General features: G+C 36.5%; 1 protein-coding gene across 2 annotated transcripts in view; it reads left to right on the top strand.

The window, feature by feature from the left end:
* CHN1 (chimerin 1) overlaps positions 1-16,627 on the top strand; it is a 275,820-nt gene that overhangs the window by 78,519 nt on the left and 180,674 nt on the right. Inside the window, exon 4 of one of the 2 annotated variants that reach the window (XM_007494411.3) lies at positions 597-652. The exons of the other annotated variant lie outside the window; for it this stretch is intronic. Coding sequence (XP_007494473.1) covers positions 597-652 — 56 coding nt within the window. The remainder of the gene's footprint in view (positions 1-596; positions 653-16,627) is intronic. 2 annotated transcript variants of the gene reach the window in all.

The raw sequence follows: 16,627 nt of genomic DNA, 5'->3' as shown, positions 1-16,627 counted from the left end.
AGCTAGTGGATAGAGTATTGAGCCTCTGGGTAGCCTAGTGGATAGAGTATTGAGCCTGGCATCTGGAAGACTCATCTCCTTGAGTTCAAATCTAACCTCGGATACTTCCTAACTTTGTGACTCTGGGCAAATCACTTAACCCTATTTGTCTCAGTTCTTCATCTATAGAATGAGCTAGAAAAGGAAATGGCAAACCATTCTAATATCTTTGCCAAGAAAAGCCTAAATAGATAGGGCAGCTAGGTTTCTCACTGGATTGAGAGCTAGGACTAGAGATAGGAGCTGCTGGGTTCAAATCTGACTACAGACACTTCCTAGCTGTGTGACCCTGGGCAAGTCACTAGCCCCCATTGCCTAGGCTTCACTACTCTTCTGCTTTGGAACCAATACACAGTATTTATCCTAATATGGAAAGTAAGGGCTTAAAAAAAAAGGTCACACGGGATCAGGAAGAATCGGACGCAACTGAAAATGACAACAGCAAATCACATTTCTACCCATATATTGTCAAAAGTATTTTTCCTTAAAAAATCACTGAGTATCCAAGAAGTTTATGTGAAGAAGACAGATAACATTTCTTTTCTTTCTTCTCTTAGTATATCAGCTACAACAGGAAGCCCCCCATCCTCGAAGGATTACCTGTACATGTGAGGTGGGTATTATTGTATCAGTCTTTGGGAAGTTATCTAACTTCACCATTAGGAAAATATTAATTTAAGTATATTTCTCCTTAACATTCTTCTGATTTTTACTAGCTCTTATCTATGAACTGTTTGGATCAGAAAAGGAAAAAATAAGGTATAGTTTTAATTGAAGTTAGATGAAAAAACCAGCTGATTTTTGTATCATTTTCCATCCCTGTGTTTAAACATTTTGAGAAAATTCTTTCCTTAAAAATTATTTCATTGTTGATTTAACAAATAGTATTATTAAGCAATAACTGTTGAATTATTAAATTACATGAATGTTATTAGTGCATTGTTATGCAGTGAAGGAAAGAGTTCTTAGAAAGAATCTGTCGTTTTGACATCTGACTCAGAACAGAATTGTATGATCAGGGATGCTAATAACATATGTTTAGATCACAGAGAGAATTTAATTTACAGAATTAGGTAGGGACTCTACTAGACCACAATTTAAAAGTCCAATCACAATTTTCCTAAGCCAAATTATTTTTTTCTTCCATAACAGAAATACAATGAGATTGAGTTTCTTTTCTTAACAGTTGAATGGAAAACATTTTCTCCATGGAAAAATTGAGAGATAGCATATATATGTATAAGTAATGGGTATTTAGCTCCAGTTGAAGTCTTTCCTTTGCTATAGGACCATCATCCAAAGGGGAAAACTATTTTTGTACATGGCAGAAATAAAAAGAAGAAAATTTTTCCTTTTAAAAAAATTCTTTCTTCTATATTCTAACCAGGTACAACTTATCTGCCCTCTTTATGGAAGTGTTTTTTATCTCAGTCCTATGAAGAATCCAGAAATACTAAGAGGGGAATTTTCTTTCTTAAATGAACCAGGAAATTAAAAATCAAAGCAGAAAAACTTAACAGAGATACTTAGTGTGAGAATGGATGTGCTATGGAGCATTTTCATTAGACATCTTATGCCAACTGGACATAGTTTCCATATCCTCTGTTATATATTTAAGCTGTCAAAGGGAGTGGACTAAGTGAACCCCAAGGTCCCTTCCAGCTCAGTCATTTTATGATTCTAATATTGGGACCAGCATCTTAATATCGTCCAGAGAACTATGAACCCTGATTTTTTTCTTTTTTTTTTTTGTAATTAAAAACTTAAAAAAACTTGTTGCCTATATAGTAACATAAGTTGTGTTTTCATTTCATTCACTCACCTAACTTGGCAATGAGTGCTACTACCATTATAATTATATGGGATTGTCACCCTATTTGTTCTGTAACCAAGTCTAAAACACTGAATTGTTGACATTGTCATATGAGAAAACCAACAGTGTGTTGTCATTTCAATTGTGTCTGATTCTTCATGATGCCACCAGCATTTTCTTGGTTTGCCATTTGCTTCTCTAGCTTATTTTGCAGTTGAGTCAAACAAGGATAAGTGACTTGCCCAGGGTCACACAGCTAGTAAGAGTCTGAGACCGGATTTGAAATCAAGAAGTCTTGAGTCTTGAGTCATGACTACAAAACCAGGGGCTCTATGCATTGCATCACCTAGCTGCCTAGTTTGTTTACTTAGGGATTTGGAATTGGAACAATAGTTCAATCATTTTTCAGTTGTGTCTCACTCTTCATGACCTCATTTGGGGTTTTCTTGGCAAAGATACTGGAATGTTTTGCAACTTCCTTCTCTAGCTCATTTTGCAGAAAAGGAAACTGAGGGAAAATTAGATGACTTTCCCTGGGTCACACAATTAGTAAGTGTCTGGTGTCAGATTTTAACTCAAGAAGCTGGTCTGGCACTCTGTCTCCATGACCCCTTGCTGCCCACTCAACAGTTTATCTATCTTACCATTCTCATAATTGTCCCTAGGGTGACACTAAATTTTTCATGAATTCCTTCTATATAGAGAACATTTATGGGAAGTGCCATGCTGATTTTATCCCTTCTTGGATACATGAGAGGATTATAGATGCTTAGTAGTACTAGTGCTTGAAAGAGAAAACAATTCTGAGGAGATGGAAGCACAGAGTAGCTGCATATTGACCTAATTATAATAGCTCATTTTGCTATTGTTTGCTGTTTGCTACAGTGCCAGTAAAGTAGTTAGGACACATGACCACTGATAACCTTGAATTAGTCTTGATTTAAAATGGAGCTCTGCACATGTGAATGTATATAAGTGGCTCTGAGGCTAGCATTGGAGTTAGGAAAACTGTGCCTCTGACCCAGGCTCACTATGGGTTGGCCATGGCCAACTCATTTAATCTCCCAGTAGTCCTGCTGACTTTCTAAGACTATAAGTTAGAGAAGAATTACACATCTGCATCATGGGGAGGATGTCTGTTCTGAGAGGTCCATACTCTGATAAAAAATTTTTTTAAAGGTTTTTTGTTGTTGTTGTTGTTGGAAGAATTAGATGAAAATTATGTATGGAAATTTCTTTGTAGGCACAAGGCACTACATAATACTTTTTTATTTAAAAAGTTATATTAAAGTATATATTTGAAAATGATGCTTTGTATCAAATATTGGATCTAATGATGGTTTACGATGATGTGATAGACTTCATAGCTTGATAAGTTCACATAGTTTGTTTACAGTGTTGTTGTGTGTCATGGTCTTTCCTAAAATGTGGCAGACAGAAATAGTACTGAAGATGAGGTCTGGCCAGGATAGAGTATGCCAGAATTTTCTCTTGGTGTGGATATTATGGTTTGTCAATGAAGCCAAAGACCAGCTTAATTTTTGAGGTTATTGTGGCACCTTGCTTTGTTCTATCAATCAATCATTAAACATTTATTAAGTGCTTAGCATGTGCCAAGTACTGTGCTAAATGCTGGAGATACAAAAAGAGTCAAAAGCCAACTCTTGCCCTCAAGGAGTATACAATCTAATGGATTATTCACTTATAGGGAACTTGCCATCTACTAAACCCTAGTTGCTTTTGTGGTTGTTTTTTTCTTTTCATATGAAATATTGCCATTGCCTTCTCCCTGGCCCATTCTTTTGTGAGAATATAAGAAAATAGTAAAGCTTAAAAAGAAATTCAGGAACTGGAGAGGACAAATCTAGAGAGCTTGCATAAATTTCCTCTAAGGGGAAAATTGCTGGAGACCAAGTAAAGCTTAGAGAGGATTAAGGAGTAGAGCCTTTTATACAAAGTCACTTTTGGGGCTTAAAAAAGGATAACATTAAATGAAAGTCATTCAGTCAGGCAACAACATCTATTAAGCACTTACTTTGTGCCAGGTATTGAAATCAAGATTTCTATGTATATTAATCTTTCTATTTTATTAGGAACATTACCTTGCATCTATACATATTTTAAACTTGTAGAATAATTTGAATTATCATCATCATCATAGCTAGTATTTGTATAGTGCTTTCAAGTTTAAAGTTCTTTGCCTCTGTTATCCCATTTGATCCTTAGAGCAATCCTATGAATTAGGTGCTATTATTATACCCATTTTACACATGAGAAAACTGTGGCTGAAGTTATGTAACTTGCCAGGGACATACAGCTAGAAAGTATCTAAAGCAGGATTTGAACCCAATTCTGCCTGGCTCTTAAACAGGATGCCAACTAGTTACAACACTGAGGCAGCTGCATTTTATTTACTGTCACATTGGATTATTTCAAAATCCTAAAGTAGTTCAGGGTGGCTTTTGATGAGGCTGAGAGCCTAAATTATTTGACCAAGTTCTCAAAGCCATTTGGGGGTAGGACCAAGCTTGAAACCTCCATCTTGACTCCTACCAAATGGCATTTTCTACTATACCTTCCTACCTTCATATATACTATAAATTTTATTTATTTAACAGAGATGTATATGTATTTGTATGTGTATGTTGATTAACTCCACCTTATTCTGATTCTTCTATCATGTGCTCTCGATACTTATGTACTCAATTTATATTCTAAGTTAAATCTCTACTGATTTTAGCAGTGTGAAGAACAGCAGTATGCAGATACCTTCCACAGATTCAGATCCACCTTTCCTCTAAAATGCACCATTAAAATGAATATAAAAAAATCCTAAATTATAATTTTTGTACTTATAATTTGTTATATCAATTTTGGAGCAAAATATGTAGGTATTTGGAGAGACTTAGAGATATTTTTTTTTACCTCACAGAGACCTTAGTTGCGAATACAATTATATTATTCGATTTATATATCATTTAAATCATATTGTTGTTTCCTCTTCAATGTACTTGATGCATTTTTTTGTTTTATTTCATATGTATTTTGTCTACAAATCATATATTCCTATAGTTAATCAGAAATTGAGAATCAAGTAACAACCAATTTTCAATTAATGCACTACTTATTTTGACTAATCAAAACTAAGCAATCTGGATGTATTTATTTGAAATTCATAAAGAGAACATGTAAGCTATAATAAAAATAACTTACTAGGGTAGAGTTAACTAAATCAAAAGAAATATGGAATTGGATCTTAAATAAAAAGTGTATTCAGCATTATTTAACAGGAAAGGCATTTTAAGTGTTAAGAATGAAAGGGAATTATCAGATTGTTCAGACAGCACACCAGTTACTTTGGTAGGGATTGGAAAGTCAGAATTGTGATGAAATGATAGAAATATTGAGGGACCAGTTGGTGTCTATCATCTAATGTTTAGGAATGTAAATTTGATGTGGTAGGGAACACATTTCCATAGGTGAAGGAACAACAGGATTTTGTTGCCATTGGAAAAGAGAGTTGGGGAAGCTGGGTTGATGCAGTGGATAGAGTGCCCAATCCTGAGTCAGGTAGGCTCATCTTTCTGAGTTCAAATCTGGCTTCACACACTTACTAACACCCGTATCACCCTGTGCAGGTCACTTCACCATTTGCCTAAGTTCCCTTGTATGTAAAATGAGCTAGAGAAGGAAATGGCAAACCACTCCATTATCTTTTACCAACAAAACCTCAAATGGGGTCATGTAGAGTCAGTCATGGCTGAAAATTGACTGAACAAGAGTAACAAAGAATAGAGTCAGAGATGTGTCCAGAGAGGTGTCCATCTTCCTCAATGTTAAATCAGTTGCCAAGTCTTCTTGAGTCTATCCTTACAATACTTTTTTACATCTGTTTCATAAGATTTTCTTCACTTCCATTGCCTCTATACTACTTCAGGCCATCATCTCCTCTTACCTAGTTTATTATAATAGCTTCTTACTTGATTCCTGGGTTTCCAGTTCATCATCCAAACAGTTACCATTTTGCTATTTCTAAAATACAGATTGGCCTTTACACCTCTCCTCTTCCCCACCTTCCAATTAGAAATCCTCAAGGACACCTTAATGCCTTGAGGATAAAATGAAAAAATCTACAACCTGATCTCAAATACTTTCCACCAGGTGGCTCCCCTTTGCCTTCCTTGTCTTATTTCCCAAGACTTCTCCCTACATACTCTATTTTGGTTACAATGGCCTGCTAATGGTTCTCCATACTTGATTCTCCATTTCCCACTCTTTGCCTTTGCACAGATGGTTTTCCATGTCTAAATACACTTCATTTCTACCTCTTCAAAATTCCTGGCTTCCATCCAGGCACAGCTCAGATGCTACTTCCTGCACTAGGCCTTTATGGACCCAGTTGCCAATACTTTTCCTCTTGAAATTACTTTGCATTATTTTTCATAAACTTTGTATTTACTAATGGTTCACAAATCAACTCTCTCTCTCTATCTCTGTGTCTCTCTGTTTCTTTGTGTCTCTGTGTCTCTCCTCTGTCTCTGTGTCTCTGCTTCTGTCTCTGTCTCTCTGTCTCTGTCTGTCTGTCTCTCTCCTCTGAGCTACTTGAGGGAAGGGACTATTTCCTTCCTGTCTTTGTAGGATAGGACCTCAAACATATGTGAATTCAGGAATAAGTGACTGGCAATTGGAAAAAAAGATAAAGGCAGAAAAATAAGTAAAAATGCAAATGTTTTAATTAAATGCTACATCTGAGCCATTTTCCCATGCAGCATAAAATTTTGCAGCGATTTGACCAATTTCCTTCTTGTTCTGAGAAGCATTGTGTGAGTCATTACATTGTTTTGTGACAAATGTTAGCTCCCACATCAGTGTTTGTTGGGAGTTCTTATTTGTAATATTCCACGTATGCATTTCCTTCTCTGTAAATGAGGAAGTTGTTCCATGTGATCTTCATGGTACCTTCTTCCAAATCCAAAGATTCTGCCCCCAAAGGGGCAGGGAGGGATCAGTGTTAGTGTGTGCTAAGTAACAATAATAATAATGGTGTTCGTGTATGGGGTGTGCAGGGAAGACTAGCGTCTCCAGTGTGAGGGCTTGCTTAGCCCTTTTCAGGGTTGTTCATTCCACTTTGGTGTCTGCCTGTCATCCAACTTTCCCCTATGGCTGAAAGAAGCTGTAGTGATCACACCCTGGTAAAATCATCTCAACAAATGGGCTAAACTTGGTTAAGGCTAACTGACAGACCTCAAACACATTGGTGCATTAAGGGAGTGTCTACTCAAAACACATGAAGAATTTCTCTAGGGGAATGAGAGGATGAGCACAAATTTTTCCAGTGACCATGAAAGCAACTGAAGCAGGCAATGCAGATCCTGGTCAGACATTGAAGACACTGAGATTATCTACTGCATCCTAGACCACTAGTGATCATTCTGCCTTTTGACTTGCCACTGGATGTGGATGATTCTGGAAGAGAGAATGAGACATAACTTTGGGCAACTTTGCTTCACTTAAATCCAATTCATCTGCAAGTTAGGTCATCACCCCATGATGTCTTTGGTCCTCTTTGAAACAAAGGACGAACAACATGATTCCCTCAAAAGAAAGAAGCAGGGAGGAATCAGTTTTAGTGTTTTTCTAGATAACAGTGACAATGACAGTATTAGTACTAAGAAAGGAATAGAATTGTGAGATTAAATTTAAGAACATTTTCCCAACATACATTTGTTAAGTTTTAATCTCTGTTTAATTATGTCTTTTTCTTCCAGCAGGTCCATTGTACCACAGAGCTTTGGTGCAGTGGCCAAGGATACTGTGGAATTAAGCCAAATCAAAGAGTAAAAAATATATTCAGTGACAAGTCATGTGCTTCACCTTCTTCTTGTGACCTAAACTTTTACTGCTGATGGTAAACTTCCTGTACTGTTCCTTCTCAGCCGGGTTTCTATTATCAGCTGTGAGGACATGAAGTGCAGTTTCTTCTTCTAGAAACTTGACTTGTTCAGCTGTCAAAACAAATCATAAGTTATTAGTAAGGAAACATGAATGCACAAAACACCCAATAGTAAGAGAACAGTAGTGAAGGGCCATGTGGCATTTGAGACCCTCTTTCTTCTCTTAATTTATACAACCTTAAAGATCCATGTTGTGAAAGAAAAACAGAAACAAATCACATCTCATAGTTCTTATTAATGGACAATTTAAAAAAGAATACATATAATCCTTTCAAAGCTGTGAGGATATGCATCGTCATAGTTTTAGAGTGACTAGAAATCAATCAAACATCAAAAAGCCCTTAAAATTATTTTAAAATAGCATTTATATCACACATACATATGCAGAGACATGTGTACATCTATGGATACTGCAACTTCTTCCTAAAAACCTTTGGAGATATTCCAGTACTTTTTTTAATCAGGAGGCAATTTTGAAATAGTTTATTCTAAATTATTTTATGAGCCAAGATGACATAAAAAAGGTGTTATTTCATGGCTCATAATATTTTGTTCTGCAATCCAGTATAAAACATGAAATCAAACTATACTTCACATATCCAACAGGCAACGCGATGTAATGTCACTAAATCCAAGCCATTCATCTGATTCTATTTATTATCAAGATGAAATATGTGTTAGAGAGAGCGAGAGACAGACATTTTGTAATAATGTTGAGGGGAAGAAGAATGGCACCTGAATTTGTTGAGACATCTGTGCTTTCTCATTTCAGATTAGGGTCAGGGATGAAACCTATAAGGTAACTGTCAATGTGCAATTTTAACAGTATAATGACAGTGTTGGTACTAATAAAGAGATTGAGTTGTGAGATTGACTTTAAAAACATTTTTCTGATATAAATGTGTTGAATTTCACTCTCTCTTTTATTGATTGTATCTTTTCCTTCCAGCAGTTGCATTGTATCACAGAGTTTTAGTGCAATAGCAATTTAATGCACCAATTGTTTACCCACACACATACCAGCTAGGGAAAAATACTGTGTGTGTGTGTGTGTGTCTGCATATGTATATGTATGTGTTTATATATTATATATGCACACATATACATTAGTTCTTTTGCATGCATTGGTGTGTAAAAGGAGATTACATATAGTAGAACTTTAAGAGGATGTTGGGAGAGGAGGGAAGCAAAGGGTTTTGAAATTTCAACCATCATTTCTGTTAAATTTGAGTTTAGTAAGACATTTGCCCCAGAGCCTTCTTCAGCTGAGGACCACACCTGGAGCAGTGCCTTCTCCAGCAACCTCCCAGGACTCTGCCCCAGGACCTTCTGCAGCTACTGCTTAAATCCTCTCTCCCTGCAGGGCCTGACCTGGGACAAGACCCCCATCTTTTGGCTCTGTCTTAGGTCCCTATCCCCGGGAATTTTCCAGCACCAGACCCAAGTGGTCAGTTCCAGACAAGACCCTTATACTTGTTTCCTGGACACTGTGGTCTTCACAACCTTCTGCAGAACCAGCCTGCCCCAGGATAGAATCCCATCCATCTCCTGACCCCCAGCACTTTATCTAGTGCAGTCTGTGCTGGCTCTTAAACTCCTATGCCTCCTCCTATTTTTGCCTACAATAAGATGCACATTTCAGGGCCTTTATAGGATAGAACACCAACCACTTGCCTTAAGGATGGACCTAGGACCACAGATTCATAGCCTTCTCTCAGTGGCCTTTCTCTAGCTGCTGACATCTCCTGGGCCTCATTTCTCAATTCCTCAATCCTATCTCCTTATGTAATCTACATTTCTGTGATTCTGAACCTTTGGCTACTAATGTACTAACCTCATTCCCCATGCCTGAATGCCAGCTCCCTTATGCCCAGACATCTCAACTTAAGCCCTTCTCCCTTCCTACTGTGCCCCTCTCCATATGTCCTTACCTCATCTACTTTACCCTCTGGAATACATTTTCCAAAACTTAACAAACTTATTTTTATCTTAAAACTCTTTTGCATTCCTTTCATCTTCTGGCAATCACGACCTCCATCACCTTATTCACAGCACTGTTTCCCTCCTTAACCTTTCTAGTACTGGTTGTATTTTCCTTAATTCCCCAGATACACTGTTAATGACAGGAGAGTTGGGATATTCTTTGATCCAACCTGGCACTTACAAACTCTCCCTCCTTCACCATCACTAAGCAACTTGTTCTTCTTCAGGGATCATGTTCTCCATTTTGCCACCCAAACACAATCATGGTAGACATTATCTAATGACCCACTTAGTTATTTTTCTTTCCTCAATGAATTCAGTTCCTAGTTCACAATCTTTATCTCCACCCCTATTCCTCCCCTAATATTAGGAGACTTCAACATACATATTGCTACTCCCTCAAATATTCTAACTTCCCAGTTTCTAAACTTAATCAGCTTGTAGGACCTATTCTTCTACTCCTCCTTAGCCCAGATATAGTCACTACTTGCTTTTGCCTTGACTCACAAATATTCTGCTTATATACTTATGAGTTCCAAAGTTCCTTTACCAAAGTATAATCTTTTATCACTCCATTTTCCCCTCTGCCTTGCAACCTCTAATTCTGTTCTTTGTCTTCATTTCCATTCCCTCTACTATTCAATTCTACATGATACTCGAATCTCTTAATGATTTCCTTTATCGTGTTTTGTCAATTCCTGACCCTAGCTTACTCCTATTATTTACTTAATTTATTCCTAACCCCATACAACTGAGAAACAACAACCTCCCATATTGGAATGTTCTCATTCTTTATCTCTTAGTTTTTAGTTTTTCTTTCTTACTTTGGCTCAAATTTTACTTTCTGTAGACAACTTTTCTTGGTTACTCATGCTGGCAGTGTCTACTCTCTCTTGCATATATTGGATTATTTACACTTTTGTCTTCTCTATCAGAATGTCCTTGAGAGCAGGCTTTTTTTTTGTATACTCAGTGTTTAGGTTAGTGCCTGGCACAAAGTAAAATCTTAATTAGTGTTTTTATTGAGTAATTGATTGAACCATTTCAAAGGAAAGGGAACAGAGCTCTTCTTTCTTTTGTCTGAAGCCCTTCTGTCAAGTGTTTATTGTAGCAATTTTGCTTGTATGTCTAAGACAAATACGTGAGAGGACTGGGCAAAAGAAAATAAAAACCAAAGTCAATGCCATTTGTGTAAAAAGAGATGTAAAGAAAGTTACAAGTTTTATGTAAGATTCTAATCTCGATGGTAACATGGACTTGGATGTTTGTCAAATTCATCTAAAACTGCCCATTTATTCATTCAACAAAATTAATAGTCTTAGTTGAACAAGTATCTTGATTTAAAAAAACAACCCTTGAAATTTAGGTAGGAAAAAATCAATGCCTTTATGTCATTTATTTATTAACATGTAAAGTAGTCCCTTGTAAATAAAAAGTAACAAAAAGGGATGTGTTGCCACTCATATGAGCTATAGGTCCTCTCGTTCCTTCTGTCATGAATGCCTCCATACATCTCAGTGGTTGAAGTCATAAGGCTGGCCCTTCCAGTTTGATGAATTTGTTTTAAAGAACATTTGTTAGTCTGAAAGAAAGTAGCATTTTCTTGTTGTCCAAGCACAGAAATGAGAGTGTAATTATTTGTAATTCCATCCTAATCATTGCCGTATGGTAAGTTAGCCTCTTAGCCTTTCTTGCAATTCAGCATCCTGCCCCATAAAAATAATCATATTCAGGTATCTCCTGGGCGTTGTGAATGTTCATTACTTAAGGTCCATAATAAGCTCTGGATATTTTGTAGGAGTGCCAAGTATTATTATTGTTACCTAAGGTCAAGGATTTTTTTTTTATAATTCAAACAGAAGTAGCATTCAAAAGCTTATTTGAATGGATCTTTCAGTTTTGTTTTAAAAGCTGCACATAGGCAATTCTGTAGTAAAACTTGCAGTTTGGCCTTAATCTTCTGATGTAGGGCTATAACTATAAAGTTGGGGTTTCCCAAGATAGCATTTTTGGAAAAGGCCCACTTTGTACTGTATTCATTGTTAAATAAAAAGATTCCCACTACTCTCCTTCACTTACCTAGCCCAGGGAAATGGTCATTTAGGTGGAAATTACATTTATAGAGGGAGAAAGAATGATGCCCAGAACCTAGATACCTACCAACCTACCTCTGTTGCCTTCCATTTTTTCCTCATATAATTAGGGTACAGGCTAATGAATAATTAACCACTTTACCTTATTCCTCTAAGAAAAAAGGGCAGGTAAGTGGTGCAATAGATAGAGTACTGGACTAGAAGTCAGGAAGATTCATCTGTCCAAGTTCAAATATGGCCTTAGACATTTCCTAGCTGTGTGACCCTGGGCAAGTCAATTATTTGCCTCAGTTTCCTCATCAGTTAAATGTGCCGGAGAAGGGAATGGCAAGTCACTATAGTATCTCTGTCAAGAAAACCTCAAATTGGTTCACAAAGAGTCAGATTGGACTTAAATGATTGGACAACCACAGAAGGCTTTGTAGCCTTAATATTCTCCAATTCATTAATTTATTTAGCTTATTTTTTTTTATTAATTAAGCTTACATTTATTCACCTACTATATGCCAAATATATTTGGTCACAGGTCTTATATGTAATATTTTCTTCACCATTTTGCCATTCAGATTTCAGATTATAGTCTTATTTTAAAAAGTAGTTTCTTATTCACCTACAGAGATTTAGCAGTTGCCATTTTCAATTGCTTTCCAATGTCCACATATACATTTCCCATAGTTCCAACCATTCAAGAAGCATTTATTAATCACTTGTATGGTGCTAGGCACCATACAAACTACTGAGAATACAAAAAATAAAAAAGCAAAAACAGTCCCTGTTCTCGAGAAGCTCATTAAGAAGGAGGCAAACCAGGGGCAGCTAAGTGGCTTAGTGGGTAGACAGCCAGGCCTGGGGACAGGAAATCCTGGGTTCAAATGTAGCCTCAGATACACCTAGCTATGTAACTCTGTGCAAATCACTTGATTCCCTTTGCCTAGCCCTACCATTCTTCTGCTTTGGAATTGAAACTTGGTTCTAAGACAGAAGGCAAGGGTTAAAAAAAAGAGAGAGAGAGGGACAAACTAGAAAATCCAAGTCAAGATGCAGACCCTGAGAAAGAATAAATTAGATTCACTTGTTTTCATATAATGGCAACAAATAATTTCTGTTAAGACACAGTGCATTTGATGTTCCAACCTATGCAGCTTACGCTCCCCAGCTATGCTTTATTTTCTAGCCAGTAAGAATTATTTTGGCAGACTTTCACAGATGAAAGAGCCCAAAAAGTGAAGCTAAAGCAAGGCTGAAGTATTTACTGACTCATTTTATTCCAAGATGTACAGGAAGCAAACCTCAAGTGTTTATTTTTCTTTCCTTTAATTGAACCATTTTTAGGGGAAAAAATCCTCCAAACTCAAAACTTGAAAATTGAAAGTAAACTTCAAGGAACTTCATTGGATAGAGTTCCAGGCTTAGAGTTGGGAGGATCTGGTTCAAGTTTGACCTCTGATACTTCCTAGCAGTGTGCCCCTGTGCAAGTCACTTAACTCCATTTACCTAGCTCTTGCCCTTCTGGCTTAGAGTTGTTACTAAGACAGAAAGGAAGGGTTTTTAAAAACTGCATTAAGACTTTTGGGACACACATAAATTTTTATATATACAATAATATGTATACTATATATGAATATGGATACAGATAGAGTTATAAATATGGTTATAGACCAATGTGTGCAGAGAGGGAGAGAGAGAGAGAGAGAGAGAGAGAGAGAGAGAGAGAGAGAGAGAGAGAGAGAGAGAGAGAGAGAGAGAGAGAGAGGGACAGGCAGTGAGTGAATTTTTTTTTATTATAAAGACTCAGAGTTTATATAGCACTTATCTCTCTTAGATTAGTACCTGGGGCTTCAAAAAGTAATAACAATGATAACTTACTTTTTAAATCCTTCAAAAAAGTCTGGCCAAGAGAGGAAGAGAGTTAAAGTAGAAAGTATTTTTCATTTGTTGTACTTATATCCCTGCCACCTAGGACAGCAACTGGTACCCAGTAGGGACTTAATAATTGCTTGCTGATTGATCAATGGAGGACATGAGTTCAAATCCCCACTCTAATTTTAATTCACAGTATGACCTTGGACAAGTTACTAAACCTTTCTGGGACTCGGTCTCCTTTTCTGTAAATGGAGGGATTAGGACTAGATGGCCTCTGAGATCTCTTACACCTCCAGCTATGAGCCTGTGACCTTGGCCAAATTTATATCCACATTTTCAGAAATCCTAGAAGTCATCCTAGTGATGTCAATAAGAGTTTTTTATACCTAGTTCAACACAAAAGGCCAACTACCTGACTACCATTCTTTACAACAGAAATATAAGGTGAGGTTGTTAATTGTCCTTTCACTTGTGATTAGGTTAGTACTGGTGGAAGCAAGAGAGAAATATATGTGTTGTATTCAGAAGTTTGATAATTTTCTAAACTCAGCATTTTTAAATGACATTTCTACTACTAGGTAGAAATGAAGAATCAACATTTTTCCCCCTGCCTGATTCTTTTGGACTATAGCCATAAAACTGTGTTCCCTTGCTAAATAAAATAGCAAGAAAGCTGATTCTACAACATTCACAGGAGGGGGGATCAATATTTATGATATATTTTATTGTTTTTACCTCCTGGCTTTCGCATTTCTAGTGGCTAGAGAAACAATTTTAAATTAAACAAGGTACCTTTGTTTCTCTGATAGAATTGGATACATAGAACAAGATTGCAAGATCCTTTTTGTTGAGACATTTAGATCTGTAAAGATTCTTAGAGGTCATCTGGTACAATCCCATTGTATTACAGATGAGAAAACAGGCTAAGAGAGGTTAAATGACTTGACCAGAGCATTAAAGTTAATAAATGGCAGAGAGAAGATTCAAATCAAGGCTCATTTCATCATTCAAATATTTATTCAGCATCTACTATGAGGGCAAGTAGGTAGCACAGTGAATAGAGTGCCAAGCCTGGAGTCAGGAAGACCTGTATTCAAATCTGATCTCATATACTTACTAGTTCTGTGCTCCTGGACAAGTCATAACCCCAATTGCCTAGCCCTTACTACTTTTCTTTCATAGAACTACTAGAGAGAAGGTAAGGTTTTTTTTTTAAGAGTATTGATATTAAGACAGAAGATAAAAGCTTAGAAAACAAACAAATAAAAATAAGGCAATTTTTAGAGGAAGGGCACTAGGAGTTGAGGCAGGGATCAGGAAAGGCTTCAGATATAAGATAGTACTTGACCTGAGTCTTGAAGGAAACACAGGAAGATTCTTAGAGTTGGAGGTTAAGGAGGGAATTTGTTCAAGACCTAGGGGGATGGCCAGAATAATGTCATGGAGAATAAAAACTCCCAATCCACTGATCTTTCCACTATTTGAGGTGCTACTATCTTATTATGTTGATAAAAATATTTAGCATGCGAAGGTAAATAATGAAATACATGGGACCTCACAGTAAACATTGTGATATAAGATCCATAGTTATTGACCTTCCAGGCTGTCCTAATGGAGTTCACATGGTCCTGATTCTTGGAATATAGACACTTATACTTTATATAAATATGCACACTCTGTTAGCCTTGAGCTAAGGAAGACACGGTTTCAAGTATTGCATCTGTTACATACTAGCTGTGACTCTCAGCAAGTCAGTTAAGCAAGCTTTGCAAACCTTAAAGTGTTATACAATTGTTATTATTTCTTGTTAACCTGCCAAGGCATGAAGCCCTCTAAGATCCTAAGTCCCATATGAATTACCAAGCCACATGGATGAAGATTTCCCCTTATTCCCCACCTGAAGAGATCCTTAAAGAGGTAAAATCATGTGTGTGGATGCCTTCCTTCCCAAATGGCACATCATACCTAACATGTATTATTGCTCCTTTTCATATGAGGTTTATATCATGATTACATTTAATATTTATCTTGATATTTTTGCTCTTCCTTTAAATAATAACTTAAAACTCTATAGCACTTTAAGGTTTACAAAGTGTTCTCTTGAAGCAACTCCAGGAGGTAGGTGGTGCTTGTTTTATTATTCCCATTTTACAGAGCAGGAAACTGAGGTTCAGAGAGAGGAATGTTTTACCTATGGTTTTATGGCTGGTAAGTATCCTTGTGGGGGTCCAATTTCAGCTCTCCTGAAGTTCAATATATTTTCCTACTTGGCCATGCTTCATTGTTTCTGTCCCATTTGTCATTTGTGTATTCTGTTTTTTGCTTTATTTGATATGAACATGATGAGAAGCTTCAAAAATCGCTAATGCAACCCAATTACTTATTTAAAAGAAGTTTTATTCAAAGTCATATTGTTACCTCAGAACAGTGTACTTTTAAATGGTCCATTTGGTCATAGTATGAACTATTTCCCTTTTGTAATCAGACACATATATACACACACATATACCTAGTAAACACATATACATACACAAACAAACACAGTCCAAGAATGTGTTCATGCAAGTACAATTTTATTTTCTCCATTGCATGGAACATTAAACTTCTTTCATAATGTATTTGCACATGTAATTACAAAAGATAAGTAAAATTATTTCGGAGCATTAATAATCACTTGAATATTGCTAAACAGCCTTGTAAGCTGATTGTCTATCAGTGACATTGCCTGCACTGCCCAGGCTGATGGAAAGACTTTTCCAAATCATTACTTAATTCATGGCATCTTAGACATCATCAACAAAATATTTAAATACTAGCTAGACAAGAGAGAAAAAGAATTAGTTTGGAATTTAATTTTGTTTGAAATTCCCATTATAACATAA

This window comes from Monodelphis domestica, chromosome 4, assembly GCF_027887165.1.
Source record: "Monodelphis domestica isolate mMonDom1 chromosome 4, mMonDom1.pri, whole genome shotgun sequence".
Taxonomy (NCBI): Eukaryota; Metazoa; Chordata; class Mammalia; order Didelphimorphia; family Didelphidae; genus Monodelphis; species Monodelphis domestica.
This window is presented reverse-complemented; position numbering and strand designations above follow the sequence as displayed.